The 22048-nt window shown below is 29.5% G+C and overlaps 1 protein-coding gene across 1 annotated transcript in view; it reads right to left on the bottom strand.

The window, feature by feature from the left end:
- Positions 1-22048, bottom strand: part of SI (sucrase-isomaltase) — a 78830-nt gene that overhangs the window by 32422 nt on the left and 24360 nt on the right. The window contains exons 15-26 of the mRNA XM_012783233.2: positions 21677-21848; positions 18178-18294; positions 16048-16202; positions 14943-15027; positions 14406-14462; positions 13388-13512; positions 11749-11837; positions 9943-9992; positions 9030-9200; positions 6571-6726; positions 3025-3231; positions 167-321 (exon numbers count right to left, since the gene is read on the bottom strand). Of these exons, the coding sequence (XP_012638687.1) occupies positions 167-321; positions 3025-3231; positions 6571-6726; positions 9030-9200; positions 9943-9992; positions 11749-11837; positions 13388-13512; positions 14406-14462; positions 14943-15027; positions 16048-16202; positions 18178-18294; positions 21677-21848 (1539 nt within the window). The remainder of the gene's footprint in view (positions 1-166; positions 322-3024; positions 3232-6570; positions 6727-9029; positions 9201-9942; positions 9993-11748; positions 11838-13387; positions 13513-14405; positions 14463-14942; positions 15028-16047; positions 16203-18177; positions 18295-21676; positions 21849-22048) is intronic.

Here is a 22048-nt window from a genome sequence, read left to right as displayed (position 1 = left end):
GTTTAGGTTAGAAATATTAGAATAGGCAAAACGACTTAACACGACTGAATCTTTTAGTGTTATGCTACTCTAGCAAAGAGAAGACTGTGTAAATATGCATCTTACTTTTTTCCCTTCCTAAGATAACATTTAAATATCCTTCTTAGCAAATAATTCAAACACTTACATAACTCTTCCACTGCTTCTACGTCGAATCTGGATGCCAAAAGGATTTTCTTTGATTTCAACATCATAAAGTCTGTTTTCATAAGTACTTGTTGGAGTAGTTGGAATGTTTAATGGTACTGGAACTTCATATCTCTTCTTTTGGGGATCATAAATCTATTGAAGGAAAATAATAAAAATAGGTACAGTATATTCTTATTGCTGACATAGCACATAAATATCAGTAAATAATTTAAATAATGGTTCAAACAAGCACATTAAGAATTGTTGTTCACATAATTCCTAATTCTACATCGATGGCCCATACATCTATACAGAATTTTATATATACATATATGGCACTAAATTGAGTACTGCATTTTATACCTTTTAAAATTTTTTTTGATTTATTTTCTATACAACAAGAAATCAAACATAAAACTTTTACAGTAAAATATTCTATTATATGTATATACTAAAATTATTAATCATTTGATGATTAAACATAAAAGTTGTTTCAATATTTTCTGCCATAAATGTGATCATACAATAAACATTAATGATACCATATCTTTATTCCCATTTTTATTTCTTCAGTACATTTCTTAGAAATTATAGCACTTAGGTCAGAGTGTATAAATATTTTTAAGGTCTTTGTACCTACTCACAAACTGGTTTCTAGAATTACTGTACTAATTAATATTCTCACCAAATCGTGTACTCTAATACTAATTTATGTTCAATTCAAAGTATTTTTTAAATTGGTAATTATTTTCTTGCTGATGAGAATGAATCTTTTTTGAGATAATCATTCAACATTCATGTTTCCTCTTTTTTTAAATTGTCTTTTGTTCATGGTATTTTTATGACTCTAAATGTTAATATTCTATTTCTTATTTTTATGTTTTCTTTTAAATGTCTGCTTATGAGATATTTTTAAAATTTTAATAAAGTGTACATAATAGTTGTATATTTTATAGGGTATATGTGATATTTTGATGCAGACATACAGTGTTAATTAATCAAATCAGAGTAATGGGGATATTCATCACCTCAGGCATTTATCATTTCTTTGTGTTAGGAACATTCCAATTTTACTCTTTTAGTTATTTTAAGGTATACCCTAACTCATTGTTGATTATAGTTAAATTGTCATGCTATTAGACCTTGTTCATTCTATCTAGCTGTATTTTTGCACCCATTAACCATTTCTACTTTATCCTCTCCATCCCCCCTACCCTTCCCAGCCTCTGGTAACCATCTCTCTCCTTGCATTTGATTGTTTTTAATATTTAGCTTCCATATATGACTGAGAACATGAGAGGTTTATCTCTCTGTGCTTGGCTTATTTCACTTAGCATAATGTTTTCCAGTTCCATCATGTTGTTGCAAATGGCAAGATTTCATTCTTTTGTGTACTATATATATTCCATTATGTATATGTATCACAATTTATCCATATTTTTCTTGATTGTATGAGTTGAAATTGCTTTTCTTATGTCATATTGGTATCAATATTTGCCCATTTTTTGTCTTCTAGTTGCTTATGGTGCTTTTTGGTCTGAAAACATGCTTAATTTTCATGTAAGAAAATGTGTAGATTTTTTTTGTATATGGGATTCATACCTTTGTATCTGTGGTTTGAAAGGCCTTTACTAGTCAGATATAAGGTAAATATGGAGCTAAATTTTGTTTACATTTATGTTTGATTTAGTTTTCACATGTAACTCTATCTGAATTTCATTTTAACGTATGATTTGAGTCAGACACTTTTCTATGTTAATTATTAAATAAACTACCTGTGTATTATTAATTTGTGAAGCTTGCTCTATCTTGTTATAAAATATATATGGATACACACACACACAATCTTTGTTTTTGTGCCATCCTGCTTCAATAAACTGTTGGACAATCTGGCTTCAGTTCAACAGTTTTAATTTCATGAATTTTTATCACCTCTATGCCTCTTTTTCAGTTCTAACCATTCCCATGTGTTTATTTTTCCAGATGAACCTAAATGTTACTTTATGAAGACTAAAATAATATTCCACTGATTTGTATAGAAATACTTTTCAACCCAAATTGATCTGAAGTAAATTAACATTTAAAATAACATTTAGTCTTATTTAGAATATTTTATTACTTATTTAACATATATCAATACTTTTTAATAGCTTTTCTCCTTATTGAATGTCCACTTTGTCCTATAATTTTGATATTTTTCTTGTTTATTTGCTATTTTTTTGAGACAGTTCTCTCAAAAAAATGTCCACCATATTTGATTTTTTAAAATTTCATTTTCTTAATGGGATTTGCTGCCATTTTGGCTTCTAAATACTAAATGATAGTTTACAAGAAAATATTTTTTGGAGATATTATTTTATATCTCTTTATATTTTGCTGATAGTTCTTATCATTTCTAATTGATTCCACTGGAGTTTTAAGTAAAACAAAATTCGCTCACTGTAAAAGTTGAAAGAAATTATTTACTTTTGTATGTCTTATTACATTGACCAGAAAACTCAGGCCATGATTTAAAATAATGGGAATAGTAGGTAGGCATCCTGGTTTTTTTATTTTAATGGAACTATCAATATTTTTCAATTCTAAATTGCTTATCTATTTAGCAAGAATTTAAATTTATTCATTTTAAATCACCACTGTATGTTTATTCACAGATTAGCAAAAATGAGAAGCTTCATTTATTGGGCCACCCAGGTACGGGCTGTGTAGTAAAAATTTTTTTATTTTTATAGAATAAAAATGTTGTCAAGCCAATTAGTAACCCTTAACATTATATTAAAAATACAAGCACATAATATATTAAAAATCTTTAATGTTGAGAGATGAGCTCTCATTGGATAGTTTGTATTAACATACCTTAAACTGCAGCATTTCATTTTTGTGATATTTCACCTCCACACGAAGAGTTGAGATGGGTTCAGAAGGTAGCCTTATTCTAGCATTTGCATTATTTAATTGGAGGTCAGCTGTAACACCCATCGATGAATACTGAGTTGACGTGACTAAATAAGGGTTGTCTTGTCTTGGAAAGTAACAGTCAGGTGCGTTGGAATTAGAAGTAGCCTAAAACACAATGCAAGTTCATTGCCAGAAATCGTAAGCATTGTAATATCTGACTTTCAAAAAAATAAAGTAGGCTTATGTTAATCACATGTTGTTTGATTTGCAAGTTGTATTGTTGAATACTAAAATGAAATAGCAATCACAGCATAAAATTTTTATTATGTGATATGAAATCCCATGTACTAAAATGTTACATAGAATATTTATATTTTGACTCTACAGAAAGAAAATTATAGTAGAAGGAAGAAATATTATAGATTTCCTTACTCAAAAATAGAGCTAGATTGTGTTATCTGTAAAAATTAAGCATATTACTAAAAAATTTTGGTCCTGGATGAATTAGCAAGTCAAAGTTCTAGGTAAAATCTTTTTTTTTCTATAATTATCCGTGATTTAGAAAATGTTAATATTTCTTGCTACATTAAGTCTTGGGACAAGATAATTCTTTCTTTTATTTTTGATTTCTTATCAGAATAAGGGAATTAAGGGTTTATACATAGAGTGACCAGAACCAGAGTAACCATACCATCTAACCCTTACTATATTTGTCCTTCACACAATGATGACTTTACTTTTTTCCTTAAGGAGCTTATTTTTTTTTTTCTCAATCACTAAAATTACTTTTTTTCTTACAATCTCCGTCCATATGTCTCTTACTCACATTCTTATACTCAGTTACAAAACCACACCCTGGAAAAAAATCTATCCTCTGTCTTGTCAATGACAACAATTCTGTCATTTGTGTTTGAAAAATGCAAACAACCATGCTGACTGCTCTCATATTATATAATCATGAAAGTTCCAGTGGGTCCTAATGATGCAACCATACTACATTTTCCTAGTTCATTCACCATCACATTGCTCTATATGACATTTTCCTTTCTTCTCCAAGCACCAACAAGTCCTTACCTATTCTCATCATTACCTAATGGTTTTCCTTGTTATTTTAATATGAAAAAAGAAAGCAACCAAAACAAATTCAGAAGTAAATACCAAATGTACCCACACATCCACCTTTTCAGCTACTGTGACAATTATGTACTGTCTGTCTTCTATGCAAGGTGAACTATTTCATTTGTGTACCCAATAGCATGCCTCTTTACTTGAAAAAAACCATTTCTCCTTAATTCTCCACTCTCTCTCTCCTGCATCACTAATATTGCATTCAGTGTAGGTTATCCTTAATGCATAAACTTACATTATTTCTTCTATGTTAAGAAAAATGTAAATGTTACATCACTAACTTCTCCTACTACTGGCCCTTTTTGTTTTGTTTTTTACTTTACAGCAGAACAGAAGAATTCACCATACTCACTATCTCCAATTTCTCTTTTTACCTGAACTGACTCTAAACAGGCTTTTACCCACAACACTCTACCAATATTTACTTGTCAAAGTTACCAAAGACTTCCATGCTGCCAACTTGAGATGTCAATTTCCAGTCCTTATCTTACTGACTTATAAGCATAATTTGCACAGTTCGCCATTTCCTTATTTTAAAATGCTCTGTTCACTTGGCTTCTAGATCTTAATATCTTCTTTGTTTTCAAGCTAATACTTTTGCTAGTTTTTCTCAGTTTTCATTTCTTGTTTCTCTTTACTTTTCTGACTAAATGTAATGATCCAGGGGGTTAGTCTTTAAACCCCTTTCATATTAAAGCTCATTCCTTTGACTCACCATCCCATCAAATGCCTTCAAACCATATATAGGCTAACACTAAAGTTTACATAATACCTATGATATAAAGTTTTCAATTTCAAGAGTTTAAATACATCTCACAACCAGACAATTGCATTTGGATTTCTCAATTTTGATTTCTCTAAAACATAACTTCCCATCTAAGCTCTTTTTTACCAGTTGTTCAAACCAAAAAATTTGAAGTCATTCTTTACTCTTTCATAATGCACATTCAATCAACAAACAAAATAGTTTGGCTTTGTCTTAAAAATATGTGAACTCAATCACTTCTTACTAATACTACCATTACCACTCTGTTTCAATCTGTCAATGCTGTTTTGCCTTGATTATTGCAACCACCTCTTTCCTGGTCTCCTTACCTCGATTGTCTTAACAATCTATTTTCAACACAATAGCCATGATGGTCCCATTAAAATGAAAGTTCAATTTTTTGACTTGTCTGTTCAAAACTTTCCAGTAGCATCCTATCTTAAAGAAAAGCTTATAATACTAAAAATGGTCTAAGTGGTTGATCTAAACTATCTGTTTCCATATGTGTATGACATAATTTCCTGCTGACATTCCCCTAATTCTATTTCAAAAACACTATTCCTGCTGCTTGTGAACTGTATAAGCTACATTCTCACTTCAGATGCACTTCAGGTTAATGTTAATTTCCCTCTGGAATATTATTTCATTCATTTCTTTCCTTCATCTCTTTTAACAAATGTCATCTTCTCAAGGAAGCTTTCCCTGTCCAATCATTAAAATCACACCATTTTTATTCTTCCTTTCTTCTCCTTTCCTTCTTATTTTTCTTATAGTGTTTATCTAACATAACAAAACCTTTTTATTATTCGTTGGTTTTCCCACAGTATAAAATAAGCTCTATCAGGATGGGAGAGTTGTTTATTTTTTTCACCTAGAGCAGTGACTAGAACATATCAAGTCTCAATAAGTATTTGTTGAATGACTAAATGAAGAAACAATGTGGTTTAAAGAAACACAAAGAAGTATATCTGCATCCTAAATCATCAAATTTAATTTCCTTCTTTTTCCTGACTTCCTAACATTAAAGTTTTACTTACTTAACCTAAGAATTTATAAGTGCTAAAATACAGTTCTGAAAAACTGTATTTACATTTTCATGTTTAGAAGTTATTTGTGCGTTAGTGAAATGAATATCCTTAAGATATGTTTTGCTGATGGAAGTAAGTGAACATGCTCCTAGTGCAATGGGTGATGGATCTGAATTTGACTGGAGTGCTGCATTTTAAAGGGAAGATGGAGAAATGTAAAATACTTCACTATATGATTTTTCTTGATTTTTGAATCTTTTTCTTCTCCTTACTTTTTCTGTTCTTCAATTCTTCCCTAATCCTCACTAATCATAAAGATTATGCTGCTTTACCAATAGATACAGAAAAATGGGGTCAACTTCCCTCGAGGCTTCATTTAGCCTGGTATTTACTAAACTACTTCTTTGGGGAATTAATAAGCTAAAGACAAATTGTCTATCAGAGATGATATTTTCATATTGCAAATAATTCTCTATATGAATTAATTTGTATGCTACAGAATAATAAGTATAATATGTAAAGTTTAAGTTGAAATGCTTATGTAAAAATCACATCAAGAGCCATAATTAAAATCAGTATTACCGTTTTCCATAAACAACCACGTTGTGTGCACTTTTCCTCAGTTGCTATGTCTGCATCTGGATAACAGGTAAATGTTTCATTTTCTGAGAAAACTTGATTCCATTGAACATTAAAGCTTCCTCCAAGGTTCAATTTGAGACCCATAATTAGAAGAATCTTTGAAGAAAAAGTGGCAACAAAACATTAAAGACTGTTTCTCACCATTGCACAATTAAAAAATATTTAACATTTTACAAAATGTGGCAATTACAGCAATTCTTCAAATCAAATCATTACTAGTTTTAATACAATACTTGAAGAACAGAAAAGGAGGAGAAAGTATCATACCACTGAAATGCTTAGAACCTCAAGATGAAAAAGCTATGAGAGATTGTAGAATACTGATGGAAAGCATTATCTTTAAATTCAGACATGAGTTCATTTCTCAGTTCTGCCATTTAATGCTCATGAATCTTTGGGAAAATTATATGTTATGCATTATCCTCAATTTCCTTACCTGTAAAATGGGGATAATACCTCCTACTAAATGCGTTGCTATGCAGATTGAATGAGATGTAAAATTTAAAACATCTAGAACAATGCCTGGGACATACTAAGTTTGAAATAAATATTAGTTTATTTCCTTGTATAGAAATATACAAGGAAGAACATATTGACCACTTTAGTTGATATGGAGGCTTCTAGAGTCAGAGAAGGGAAACAAATATTTCTTTCATTCTAAACTTACTATTAACCATTACTTACAATGTTTGAGAGACAAATTGGAAGGTAGAAAATATGGCATTATGCAAAAAAGAAAAAAAGAGAGGATATATATATATACACACATACAGAATTATTATATTGTGCATATATGTTACATATATAAAATTATATATATATATACGTGATTATTTCTGTTATTGGTATTGCAAAGTTAAGTTTGGTTATTGCTTATGTATCTTAGGAATTAACATGGGCAAGATTTATCCCAATTGGATTTTCATCTACATAGCTTATTCTTTCATATCCACCAAACAAACTTTCAAAATTCTACTTTGAGAAATGAAAGTTCATTTAAAGATCAGTCTAAGCACAGCACAATTTGAATGGTGTATTTTTACTGGTATCTATGTCTATGTTTATTTAAGCACAAAAATAGACATAAAAATATAGATATAAATTGATTTGTACACATAACCAAGCAAATTTATTTTTGTATTAGACATCTTGTAATGTTTGTTAGATTCATAAAGTTCTCACTAAGTGTGCAATTATTCAATTTATATTAATTTATTCTTATAGTGCTAGGAATATATATATATATTATATTATGTTTATTAGATAAAAATAATTAACCAGTATGTATTTTTATGAAAATTGCTAAATGAATAGCACTGGGGCATAGGGCTTACTAGTTAGACAAAAAATGTTATAAGACAATGCTCTATGTCTTAAATAATTTAGAATTTATTTATGCTGATATTAACAATAATTTGATATTATATAAATGATGGAAAAGTAAATACCAAAAAATTATTTCATGTTTTAAATTATTACTTTCTGTGACATTTCAAATACATTAACTTACTGCCCAAAGCAATAATATGACTTAAATATTATTACAAATGAGGAAGCTGAGATAGTGAGAGATTGATTTAATGTGCTGAAATACAGGGCTGGAATTAGAACCTAGTTCTGTGAGTCTTTTTTCTCTCACTGATACACTAAAAGAGGCATAAATCAAAAGATAAGAAAGTCCTTCTACAGGAAGAAAAAAGTGTAAATAAAACTTTGAAGTCAGGAAAGTACAAGAAACATTCTGAGGGCAATGGAAGTTCATACAAGAAGGAATAGGGAAAATGATTGAAGAAATGGATTGAATACCCTAAGGAATCTTAAATAGGAAGCTAAAACATTTGGAATTTTGTTGTATGCAAGAGGTAGGTTGAGTTCAAAGTAATAGAATGCTATGAAAAAATATTGGGAAGCCCTATATAAGTGATGTCCAACAGAAAATGAAATGAAGGAGAAGTAGCAAGAAGTTCCATTCATGTTGATATCTAAATACCAACCAGAATGACCTAAAATGAAAGATTGGTAGCTAAAGTGAAGAAAATAGGAGAAAGAAAGAAAGAAAGAAAGAAAGAAAGAAAGAAAGAAAGAAAGAAAGAAAGAAAGAAAGAAAGAGAGAGAGAGAGAGAGAGAGAGAGAGAGAGAGAGAGAGGGGAGGGAGGGAGGGAGGGAGGGAGGGAGGGAGGGAGGGAGGGAGGGAGGGAGGGAAAAGAAAAGAAAGAAAGAGAGAGAGGCAGGGAGAGAGGCAAGAGGAATCTTGAGGGGTGGGAAGGAGTAGGGAGGGAGGGATGGAGGGAAGACATGGCATGAAAAAACAAATAGAATAAACCAAATGCATGAATGGTTGCATGATGTTAAATGTGACAGTACATGACAGCTAAAATACTTTAAAAGATTGTATTTACCTGGTTTGAAGCATCATAAGTAAAATTGTTGTGAGCATTCATTGGCTGATTGTTTTCTGTCACTTGAACTTCTGTAACAGTGTCTGTCAACCCAAGAACTTTTATTGTCTCAAATGCTAAGGAAGTTCCTTCCTGGTATGATGAATGTGTGCATGTAATATTTAAAGCATTCTGGGGGGGGGGAAAAGTATGTAATATTATATATTAATACATCAGATACAAACCTTAAAAAATAATATAGGTGTGAAATAAGAGAAAAAAACAATCATCTACCTCTTTCTACTCCTACCACCTCTCTCCATCCAAGTAGCATATATAAATATATGCATGAACAACTCTTTTCATTTTTTGTATATGCGCCATAAAACTTTATTTTCAGAGATAATATAAATCACTCATGAAGCAACACATATATAACCTTTCTTAGTCTAGCTGTAAGATTGATTAAAAAAAACAAAAAACTTAGCCTTGGCAAAAAAGAATATATAAAGAAATCCAACATCTATGAAAATTGTTCCTATTAATTGTTCAGAGTTTAACTCTGCACATAAGTTTTTCATCCTTACCCCAAATCTACACCAGTTATTACTGTGACTGATACATTAAAACATTTTCAAATATGCTGAAATTATTTTCATAGGGCATGTTGTTTAAAACCAGACATAACACTTTAAGAAGTCTAAAGATTTCTGTGCATCAATTTCTTATCTATTACACTTAAATTTAAAATTTTAAGATAACATTTGGTTTATAATTTAAATTTAACAATTTAATTTAATAATTTATTTCATTACATTTAATTGAAATCTGGAGGTAAATATAATATAAATATCTTTTCAAAACATTCATGATAAAATAACCTAGACATTAACAAAGTATACATTTAACTACCATATCAAAGAAGAATGCTTACATTAGAAGCTGAAAATGTATATAATATGTAGTTGTTATCCCGTATGGTATCTGAAATGCAAAAATCAAGTTATTAAAACTTCCTGCACGCAACAGCACAGAGTACAGATCATAGTAAGCTCTCTCTCTAGGCATTGGTAAAGACTATTGCTCCTAATAGAGTAAAGTGGAGAATCATTAGAGGGTTTTGAGCAAAGGTGTGATGATTTGAGTCATCTTTTGAAAGGATTACTACACATGCTGGATTGTAATAGAATGCAAAAAGGGATTGACAAGAACTATAGACTTATAGATCAGTTAGGGAGCTATTGTAGTAACTAAAAGAGAGTGGTGATAGTGATGGAGCTGATGGGAGGATCCAGATCAAGGTAGAAGCAATAAAAATTCATAAGTTGTGAGAGGCAATAGTCAACTCCAAGGTATTTGGCATCTGTAGAGATGAAGTTACCATCAACTGACAAGGGGAAGACTCTACTTGGAACAGATAGATGATGGTAAAGTCTGAGTTCTATTTTGGTAGGTTACATTTTGGATTTTCATTAGACATACAAAAGGAAAGGTTACGTACACAGGGGTCTGGTCTGAAGCTATAAATTTGGGAGATAAATGACACAAAAGACTACACATATCAAGGTAAAGACTATAGCTAAAGAATAGAAAAAAACAGGACATTTATGATAAATGGTTGTGAATGTTATATCTTAATTCACAGCTTGCATCAAGGAAGATCTCCCAGTAAAATGATTATTCTATAGAATAAATTTTATTTTGAATACATTGGTATAATACCATAAATAAAAGTTATTTATTTAAACAAATATTAGTTAACTGAGTGTGACTATCACAAGTCCTAGGAGAGAATTACTGGATACATGTGGTAATTTTAAAATATCTACATTTTCATAAATAGATAAGACTAAAAAATAAGATTTTTAAATAGATTTCATATTTTCAGATTTTAGGAGAGTATACCAATACATAGACCACTTCTTGAATTAGATTAAAAATATTTGAATGTTTCCTATACATTTATAGGCATTTAGGATATCCTTTAATACATCTGAGGAGTAGTGAAGGAAAATAGAAGCCAAACTGTAGTTTTTTATACACACATATAAAACACATACCTAAGAGCCCTCTGTTAAAAGAAATAAGATTTTTAAAAACCTTTAAGTTTATGAGGAAAGTTATAATTGACTAATTAAATCCAAACAGAAAAAATTACCATGGAATAATTACATATAATCACAAAATAATTCTTTTTTAATTTGCTTGCTATACTGAGTTCCCAAGTTTGAAGCTCAAGAAATAAAACTAAAGATACTTAATAAGGAAAACAATTGTAAACTATTTGTATTACAACATTTTCACCTCAAATTATTTGACATTATTTAACTAAACATGTAAATTTTTTTTGTTTTTGTTTACAGTAACAAAATTTTAGTTTTAACTATTACAATAATTTAAAATAGTTAAAATATGATGCAATTTTGTCCATCTGGAAATTTACTAACCATTTTTATTTAAAATGTTAATCTAATAGATAAATATAAAGATAAAATATTGTCAAATGTTTTTACAACAAACAAATATCCAAAACTGGATATTTTCATTAAAAATATATAACTCAAATAAAAATGTTAAACTTCATAACATAACCTAAGGCCTACAATATATAAAAATAGGTATTAGAATTGAAAATGTGTGATATTTTAAAAATAGATGTGAGTTATGTAAATAAAGTCAAAATTTCCCCCATCATCAGAATGAACATTTAGTTCATTCTGTATATCACTTTGAAACTTACTTGTAGTTTCTCCATCATCCCAGAAAAGGTCTCCTTTTGCTGTGTTATTTTCATCTAATGCAATTATAAGTCCCAGGGGATTCTTACGGCTGTTAAGGAAAATTAGGTGCATATATGATTAAAAATAAATATATTATAGTAAAAATCCTATAACTAAGTCCATTTCAACCTATTTTATAATAAATTTGTTTATATGTATTAATAATTTTAGTATCAATTTTCTTATAAGAATGCAGAAATAATTTATATACTTAGAAAATAAAGGAATAAATACAATACTGGATTTTTTGAAGTCTGAGACACCTGCAAATTGAAACAGTATAATCTTTTAATTCAAAAAGAAAAATTAAATGTGTCCAATGAATGCTCAGTTCAACCTGTATAACCCTAAATTGCAAAGTATTAGGTCTACAACTCATGTGCGAAACAATAAAAAGTATAATATAAATTAAAAAAAAAAGTTTAGCAGAATCTCTAACAACCTTAAAAAGGAAGCTAATTACAACAGAGAAATGATACATGTGATCGATCAATAAAAATACTTTTCTTATTTTTATATTATCCTAAAATGGTATCCCTCAGGCTGTACAGTATAGACAACTACTCTGTAAAAAATATATTCCTTCCAGCAATCAGTTACCAAAGTGTATATTCCTCTTTTTCAGTAAATTTCTAGAGTACAACCAATTTTTTAGAGCATAGTCATGAAACAGTTACATTATGACAATAGTCAATTCTAGAATGCCAAAATAATTAAATTACTAAGGCACATTCATTCTCTCATTAATTTGTTCCCTCAACAAATACAGGAAATAGAGAATCTATTATGGGCTGAACACTGTTAAAGATTTGGAGGATCAAGTTGTAAAAGGTCAAGACCCTGCTTTTATGGAGCTTATAGTCTAGGTAAGGAGGCATACTGCATATGAGAAAAAGTAAATAATATAATTTCAGATATTCTTAGCATTATACAGAAAATATAGCAGGGTAAGGAATAGATGGCAACTGTCTGTTGGGGTATTGCAGAATACAGAAAGGCATGTGAATTCAATGTGATACCTTCTGTGCCTTTGTACTCAAAATGAATGCTGCAAAATGGAGCATCAAAATTTTCAAGTTTCTTCTATTTTTCTAAATATTTCTGAGTTTTACTCTTATTGAACAACTGAGTTTCTCTCTTGCTCTTTACCTAAAATATTCACCTATCTTATCAACTTAAGGGCAAAGCATTTTAGCAGAAAGAAAAACTTTGTGACTTATTTATGTATAGAAATTCGTCTGTAAAAAGCAACACAATGCTTTTTTCTCAATTATATAGCAAATGCTAATATTTCATATTTTTATTAAGTATCAAAGATTATCTTCAATTCTGCATATTTTAAGATGATATAAGGAAATTTTTGGTACAGGAAATGAATTTCTAATCCAATTATATTCGTTAATTTAATTCAAGACATCTATAATAATATGCATAATTTGACTCTTTTTATAACAATTATGGGTATAGTTAAATATTACTTCGGTGTGTCAACTCTATTCTGGTAATAAAGCTAAACATTAAACTCAGATTCTTAATAAAAATGTAAAATATTAAAACTTGAATTTTATTTCATATCTCAGCTAATGAATTTCATTTTACCTTGCTGTTGTTGTTACATCTGGTTGTTGAATGGGGATGATATAACCTCCTCTAAGATGTAACCCTATTTTGTCTGCTGGAAGATACATATTAACACGTTGTTTTCGCCAAGGCCTTTTTGCACCCTAATATTTGGAAGATAAAAAAATATTTTATTGGTAATGAAGACTTTAAACACTATTTTACAAGAATTAATATTTATAAAAGGAAATAATTTTTATCATGGGCAATTCATGCTGGATAGCTGATATTAATATACTGTTTTCCAACTTTTAGAGAGAATTTTTTTTTTGCTTACTGAACAAATAAAAAAAATGTTTAATTTCTCAAAAATGCAATCCACATAAAGAAATCCATTTCCTAGCTATAATAATTAACAATATATTTAATTAGCTTCATTTTTTAGTTTTTGTTTTGGTTTAAATTTAACCATGTCTTTAGAAAGGATTTTCTTAAAATCAGTTTCTATAAAAATAAAGGGTTTGCTTAGCAAATATAAGTGATATGCAAAATAATACTTTTAAAATAAATACTTCTCTAGAGATCTTGGTAAATAGAAAAAACAGATTGTGTGTATGAATGTATGTATTTTGACTTTTCAAAGCTGAAATGAAAAGACTTTTCCAAATGTTGGGATGTACCGTATAACAACAACATATAAGATTAGCTCAGTACTCAATTAATTCTTCTGTCAATAAAATTAATATGGAAAATTGGAAAAAGCATTAAAATAAGTTGCCATTTCTTCTTAAATTACTGCTGATATTTTACTTCCACAATTAAAAAATGAATAATATATCTTTATATTAAAGAATATAATTTCATATTAAAGTCTAGTTCCTGTGTAACAAAGGGTATACTTAAGGAAATGTTTACACATTACTGAATTTGAAATTATTATTTTTATAATAGTGACAGAAATCCTAAAACTAGATACGCTATGTGTTGCAGTTAACTTTACATATACAAATGTGTAAAAATATACTTGTAAGTGTGTAAGTCTATTAAAGTTACTTACAGTTTCATAATCATACCAAGTAGCATCAGGAATATATGCACTCACTGTATCTGCTCCCTAAAATAAAGCAAGATAATACATTTTTTATTTCAATTTTTAACAGAGAGAATCTTGTGAAATATTAAGTCATGTTTTTACACTCAAGGGAAAAAGAACTTCCTCTATGTCATGAAGCTCCATATATTTCCTATAGATCATAAGGCTCTTTTACTGGCTTTAGACAATATCACAATGTAAAACATACAAAAAGCAAAGAGACAAAGGTGAAATTAATTGAGTTGGCAATGAAAATAATGTGTCCATGCATGTTTATTTTTATAAGCAACACAGTCAATGTGAGTGTGAACATTTCTGTATACTTCCATAGACACCTACTTTTAAAAAGTAGATAATAACCACATGCCACACTCCACAATTTTTCCAACATTTACATATGATCATCTGGTTTTCAAGTTACCCTTTATTTATACTTCAGTGTGGATTTTGTTATACATAATTCTCTTTAAGCAATAAATTTATTAAACTTCTAAAACCTACCTGTTTTAAAACAGGAGTAATAAGTAACGCAGGGCCCCACAAAAACTCAGTGTCCTCAACCCAGCTGTTTGTATCCTCATAAAACCTAAGAACAAAGACAATGGTTAAGATATAATGAAAAAAAAAAGTCCATTCAAATTTCTTGTCCACTTATCTTTTTAGTTTTTTTTTTCCCCTGGGAAATATTATTAGCTTTAATTTTATTTACTCCATATGTCATTTGAATTGTTAGTTCTTATATCCTTTATGGTTCTCCTGAGACTCAAGAAGAAAAGGAGGAAGGAAAGAGGGGAGGAAGGAAGAAAAGAAGGAAGGAGGGAGAGAGGAAAAAAGGGAAGAAAGAATAAAGGAAAGAAATAAGGAAAAAAGGAGTAACAGAGGAAGGAAGGAAGGAAGGAAGGAAGGAAGGAAGGAAGGAAGGAAGGAAGGAAGGAAGGAAGGAAGGAAGGAAGGAAGGAAGGAAGGAAGGAAGGAAGGAAGGAAGGAAATCAACTTGTACTTAAAAAAATCTATCTAGAAGATAAGGTTAGTTTTTATCTGTAGTAAACAATTATTCTGTTTATTTTTCTTTTGTAAGAAAAGTTCAAAGTACCAAAAATCTTTCATATTCTGCTTTCTTCCCTTTAAACTTCATTATAAACTCCTGTTTTAACCTAGATTTGAAACATTTGGAAGGACCTTTAAGTCATTTCTCAAGGAAAAGACTGTTCTGCTGAGTTGATGATATGCAAAGATAAGCACAAATCACTTTTTTTGTAATTACTATAGTACACTCTTGATCTGTGTTTAGATTATTTTCTCAATATTGATGTTTTTTTCTATAATTCTATGCTTAATCTTTCTTCCTGATATAATTTTCCTAACATATTTTATATATTTTTTCCTGTGGGTTCCATTAATTTTCCCATTTGTACCTTATTTTTGTCCAATCCACTAAATTAATTATAGTTACCACTATCACAATACAGCTCATCTAATCATTTATATCAATGTAAAAACAAGCAGCAGAATTCTACTTTATAGCTTGATTTATTTCTGCTAATCTTTTCAATATATGCCTGAATATATTTTAAAAGATATTATAATTCTTGTACATGGTACTTACTCATGAAGAACTGGCCTTGCTACTGTTTCTCCAAACATATGAGCTTTATAAAACAGAGTATAGAGGAAAGGCAATAAGGTATAGCGAATAGTTAAATAGTGCCTTGATGAATTAACCAAAAGTGAATTCTGTCCAAAAAATGCAGGATCCTGATGCTGTGGAAAAGGAAGAGAAATTAAAATAAGAAAGCTAAAACATTAATGTAAGTTAAAATAGAAGCATTTTAATCTATTTTTAAAGAAATATACATTTTAGTTTATCTACAAAAAATTAAATATATCCCTATTTAATCATCAAGGTGTCTTAATGCATCTACTTTTTGTGTTTTCATTTGGTTATATGTTTTAATTAAACTTAATTTTGAAGTAAACATTTCAAGATATTTAAATCAACATAAGGTGTTGATTTAAATACATGCACTTAGTAAAGATGACATATTTTTTAACACGGTTAAGCTTTTCACATGTTAATTGTGATAGAATGAATTATTGAACTATGAATTATTTTCGTGCTTCCTTGAACCCACAACGTTTGCCATGTGACTTGTGAGTCCCTACCAGTGAAGATAAAGTGTGCCTTCCTGCCTCTTGAGTTGGAGCTCAGCCATGTAACCTAATTCCGGCCAATGGGATGTTAGTACATGTGACATATTCAAGTGAAGGCTTGAAATATACTAGCCTGAGGAATTACTGTCTTTGCCTTGCCATTTCCATTATAAGAATAAGCCCAGGTAGTCTACTGGCCCAGGAACACATGAAACAGAACTGCCAGGCCCACCTGCAGGCTTGTCATATGAAGTACAGCCTCCATACTGACTTTATTCCAGATCAACTGACTGCCTCATCCTAGGTGCACTGATGTGAGCAAGCCTGTTTAGATCTCCTGCTTATGAGTAACAAAATTAACTGAAGATTTCAGCCACCACCTGCCTGCATCCACCATTATGGTTGAACTGAAGCCATGTTCCCTTTGGCTCTCTCAGGCACTGAATGAGCGAGGTGAGAATGCTATGCAGGCTCTTACCTGGGAGATACAGGGAAAGTCAATGGCCAACTTTGCCTTGAGGATTCCTCCCTGATCTGACTAAAATTTTGTTAGAACTGGACTGTAGTTTGTACTTCTCCCTGCCAAACTGCCTTCCTTCCCCATCATCTTCTCCAGGTTCAGACCTGAGTTGTGGTCTGAAGACTCTCCCCACTTCTCATGCTCCCTCCCTTTCATCCTTCACCAATAAATCTCTAACATATCTAATAATGTTTTGTCATCTGCTTTTCAGAGAAGACGAATATAGAATGCAATGTAATTAGTAGAATTCCCTATGGATACAGGTTTCTTGAAAATATCATTTAGGTGTATTAGGAAGTAATTAAACTCCCATTTGAACTGTAATTCTGTTCTATCATGCCTCCTTCCAGAGTATTTGTCCCTCTTCTCAAGCAGAATATCAGCCCCATATGCAACCAGTGTGTGAACATAGAATGATTTCTTAATCAACATGTATTTAATTGCTTATCAGAATTTCACCATTCTCTCTAAAAAATATGCCTATTACAACCACAGCATGTTGAATTCCCAGTTCTGGTAGAATAGCTCTGTAGTCTCTTGTATGTCTGCTCCTACTAGCTGAAATACATGCTTTAAAAGTGTCAGCTTTGTTTTTCACCAATATATTTATTCAACATTTATTTATTATAGAAAGACTCCAGACTCAAATTGTTTTGCAAATGTCTTTGTTGCCTTTCTTTAACAAAACAAAGGCTGGAAATCCTTGATAGTATATATTTTATGAGAGAAAAGTTACTTGCAACTTACACTGGTAGAATCCAAGAATCCATATTCAAAAAGATTTGGCTCTAATTTAAAATGCTGGTGATTTAACACACTATGTACAGTATATGCTTTAGGATTAAATAAAATATTGAGGTTGTGAATACTTTTTCTCCATAATTTCCTTATTTAACCTTTCTTATATGCAAAATATAGATAGACCTTAAGAAGAGGACTTCTAACTATTCTTTAAAAATCATTCTACAAACTTTCAGATCATATCTTTTATAAATTTAATATAAGTGCATTGTTAAAAATACATTTGTGTTTTATTTTAAAGCATGGAGAACAAGGGGCACTTACCACATATACTTCCCCATTATGGTTTCTGGAGAATGGATAAAAGGCTCCAAGTTGCATCCATCTTCTGCAAAGCTCTTCTGTGGTGTCACCCACAAATCCACAGATATCTGCTCCAACCTAAATAACAAATATATATAGTATTTATGATGTTAAGATTCTCAAATTTGCCTAGAGTCTCAGTAGATTATTTTGCATTATTTACTATCTGTTTGTTTTATTGTCTTTATATACTCTTCTTTATCTCAGTTTCTTTATTTTCCATTTTTCTTCATCCATGTCTCTAATTGCATTAGTTTACTACTCTTTCTTTGTTGTCTCTTCAAACATTTTCCTAGTGTCATGTTTTTATTTTTAATTTATTTTCTCTCTTGATCTAATCTTTAATTCATGATAAAGATTATATTATTATATTAATGTGTTGCTACTTAATCCAAAACTCATAGCGCTTGATTTGATTTTCTTATTTATAGTATAACATATTACTATAGGAATAAAATAGTAAAAAAACATGACTATATTAATGTTGAGCTTATGAAATACATTATTCCAAATAAATTGAGCTTTGCCCACCATGAGCCCACATAAGATTGCATTACTTTTATTCCAGAAAATACTATCCTTAATTTAGTATTTATTACTTACAAGAATTACCATATTTTTTCTATGTAAGTATATATATTATATATAGGTTTTTTACATGTTGATTTTATATATTATATATATATTATATATAGGTTTTTTACATGTTGATTTTACATGTTGATTAACTATAACTTCATATAACAGTACAATTTCCTTTTTGTGTGAGATTCAATTATATTAATGTTGCTCTAGTTTTCTCTTACATGGGATTTTCATGACTGTAAAAAATGCTTCTGTGAAATTAATATCCATGTTAAACATCCCCTGAAAATGTAAAATCTGAAATGCTCCAAAATCCAAAACTTTTTTAATGCTGACCTGGCACCAGAAGTGGAAAGTTCCACATTTGAACCTCATGTGATGAGTTACTAGCAAAATACAGTCAAAATTTTGTTTCATACACAAAATTATTAAAAATATTGTATAAAATTATGTTTAGGCTATGGATGTAAGGAATATATGAAACATAATGACTTTTGCATTTAGTCTTGGGTCCAATCTTCAAGGCATCTCATTAAGTATATGGAAATACTGCAAAATCTGAAACACTTCTGGTCCCAAGGATTTCAGATAAAGGATACTCAACCTGTATAGTTTTCCTTGTGAATATGCTAAAAAAAAACAAACAAACTTACATTTATTCTATGGTATATATACACAGGACTATTTTTATGGTTTATTGGTAATGTGCATTATTTAATTATAATTGGTTGTAACCATTTCCAAGCACTATAACAGTACATGAAAGTTCCCATTATCCATTTTCTTACTAACTCTTCATATTTTCAGACTTTTGATTTTGATCACCTATCTATATGAAATGCATCTCATCAAGGTTTTTATTTGCATTTCTCTGATTCCTGGGGAGGTTGAGAACACTTTCACATATTTATTGAGTCCATATGGGTTTCTCTTTCTATAGAATTGTGTTTATATCCCTTACTAATTTTTCTAATGTTATTTTCTATAGATTTACAATAGACACTTTAAATTGAATAACAATTATTTATTGGCTATATGAACTGAAAATACTTCCCTGTGTGTAAGTTGATTTTATTTTTAACTTTTTCAAGTTATCTTTGATGTACACTTTTCATTTTGTTGTAGTCAATTTATATACATTTCCTCAATGATTTGTGTTCTTTGTGTTCTGTTTAAGCAATTATCCCTCTAACTTCATGTCATAAATTTACCTTTTTAAATTTTCTTCTAAAATAGATAAAGTTTACTTTTTACATGTGGGTCTTTAATATATCTGGGATAGATTTTTGTGTATGGTGTGAGAAATAGCCCCATTTTATTTTGTTTTTAAATGGATACTCAATTGTCTACATGAATAGTTGATACTTTCCTCACTGATCTACAGTGATAGCACTGTCATTGAAGAAATTTCTATATATGCACAGACTTGCATCTTATTTTCCCATATTAATCTATTTGCATAGCCATAGTCCAGTATCACTGAGTTGATTATTACAGCTTAAACTAGCAAAACAAATCCTCAGTGTTTTTTCGCAGTCGTTTAAAATGTATCATCTTTAACATGAAATTTTTAGAGTAATCTTTTTATGTTCTTCAAAATCCCTTTTATGGTTTAAATTGGAATTCTACTGAATTCCGTTTATGGAAAATGAATATTCCTAATACATTGAGCCTTCTTATTATTCAATATGGAATGTCTGTAATTTATTTAGTTATCATTTAAATATTTCTCAAAAAGTCCTACATTATTTGTAATATTTACTCCTCATTGTATGTTAATTGGTTGCTATAATAAATGATACTTTATATTAAAATACATCCTAATATCACTTTTTCTTCTTTTTTGACAAAATGTGACATAAATTGGTCCCTTTATTAAAATTTTCAAAGAGCAACCTTTGTATTATGAATTTTTAAATTTTTTCTCTAGAGGCTTTGGTTTCATTTTATTAATTTCTTCTCTTATTTTTATTACCTATATCTTTCTTTAGATTTATTTTGTTTTACTTTTTCCACATTTTAAATTCATGTACTTGACCCACTAATATTTAGCCTTGCTTTTAAGTATGTAAGTCTCTAAGTTTTCCTTTAAATACTAAATTTACTAAAATTCCACAAGGCTTGAGAAGTAAAATTGTTAACATTCAACTCTAAGGTTATTCTTTTCAATTCAACTCAGTTTATTTTTTAACTCATGAATAATTTGATAACATGTCTTTTAATTTTCATATGTAAGATTTTGTGTGTGTGTTTGGTTGGTTGGCTTTTAAGGTGCTCATTTTATTGTGCATATGAAAACAATAAATGAATCACTATAATGTTCTAATATAGTTTACATCTTTAGTTTGGAATATCAACATGTGTACTACTTTTTTGTTTGATAGAAGTAGAAACATGCCAGATTTCTTATGTTTAGAACTTCCTAGCATACATCATCTCCAATTTTGAAATTTTGGACACTTTTTCTGTCTTTATTTTTCATCTTGTAAACAAAACAAATTTCTTATTTTTAATCTAAACTGATAATTCAGTATTTTAAATAGATTTAGATTTCTGAAATTTATCTTTATTATTATTTTCATTACCATTTATTTATATTTATTTTATAAACTTCTTGTATGCTTTACTTATATTTATACTTATTTTCCTGAATTTTTTTGTTTTGATTAAATTTTGTTAATTATATTTTTCCATTTCAATGATTTGAATATTATAGACATCATCCTTGTTAATTTTCTCATAAATCCCTTATGAATAAAAATGGAATTTTTTATTACATGTCTTTTAATCATTTTACCAAAAATCATTGTGACAATATTTAAAATGTAAGTGTAATTACTGCTTTGATAAATAACACTGTATGAAACTGCCTTACCAAAGGTATTCCAAACAAGCTGAACTCTAACATTCCAGCAATAGACCATTCCATTTGTTCCCATGAAGCAGTATTGTCTCCTAACCAATGTGCAGCATAGTGTCCAGATCCAGCAAACGTTGACCGGGTAAGAATAAAGCTTCTCTTATTAGGAAAAACATTTTGTATAGCTCTAAAGATAAAACCAAATGAATAAGCAAGATTTATTTAAAAAATAAAATTGGAATTTATAAATTCTAAAATCTTAATTACAAATGAATATTTTGCAATTCCCAGAGCCAAGCCCTAAAATCTACAACTATATTGTCAAAATTTTATATCAATTTTGTATTTAGCCTTCAACATTTACTTATTTAAATACATTCTGATAAA

The sequence above is a fragment of the Microcebus murinus genome, chromosome 1 (genome assembly GCF_040939455.1).
Source record: "Microcebus murinus isolate Inina chromosome 1, M.murinus_Inina_mat1.0, whole genome shotgun sequence".
NCBI classification, from domain to species: domain Eukaryota; kingdom Metazoa; phylum Chordata; class Mammalia; order Primates; family Cheirogaleidae; genus Microcebus; species Microcebus murinus.
This window is presented reverse-complemented; position numbering and strand designations above follow the sequence as displayed.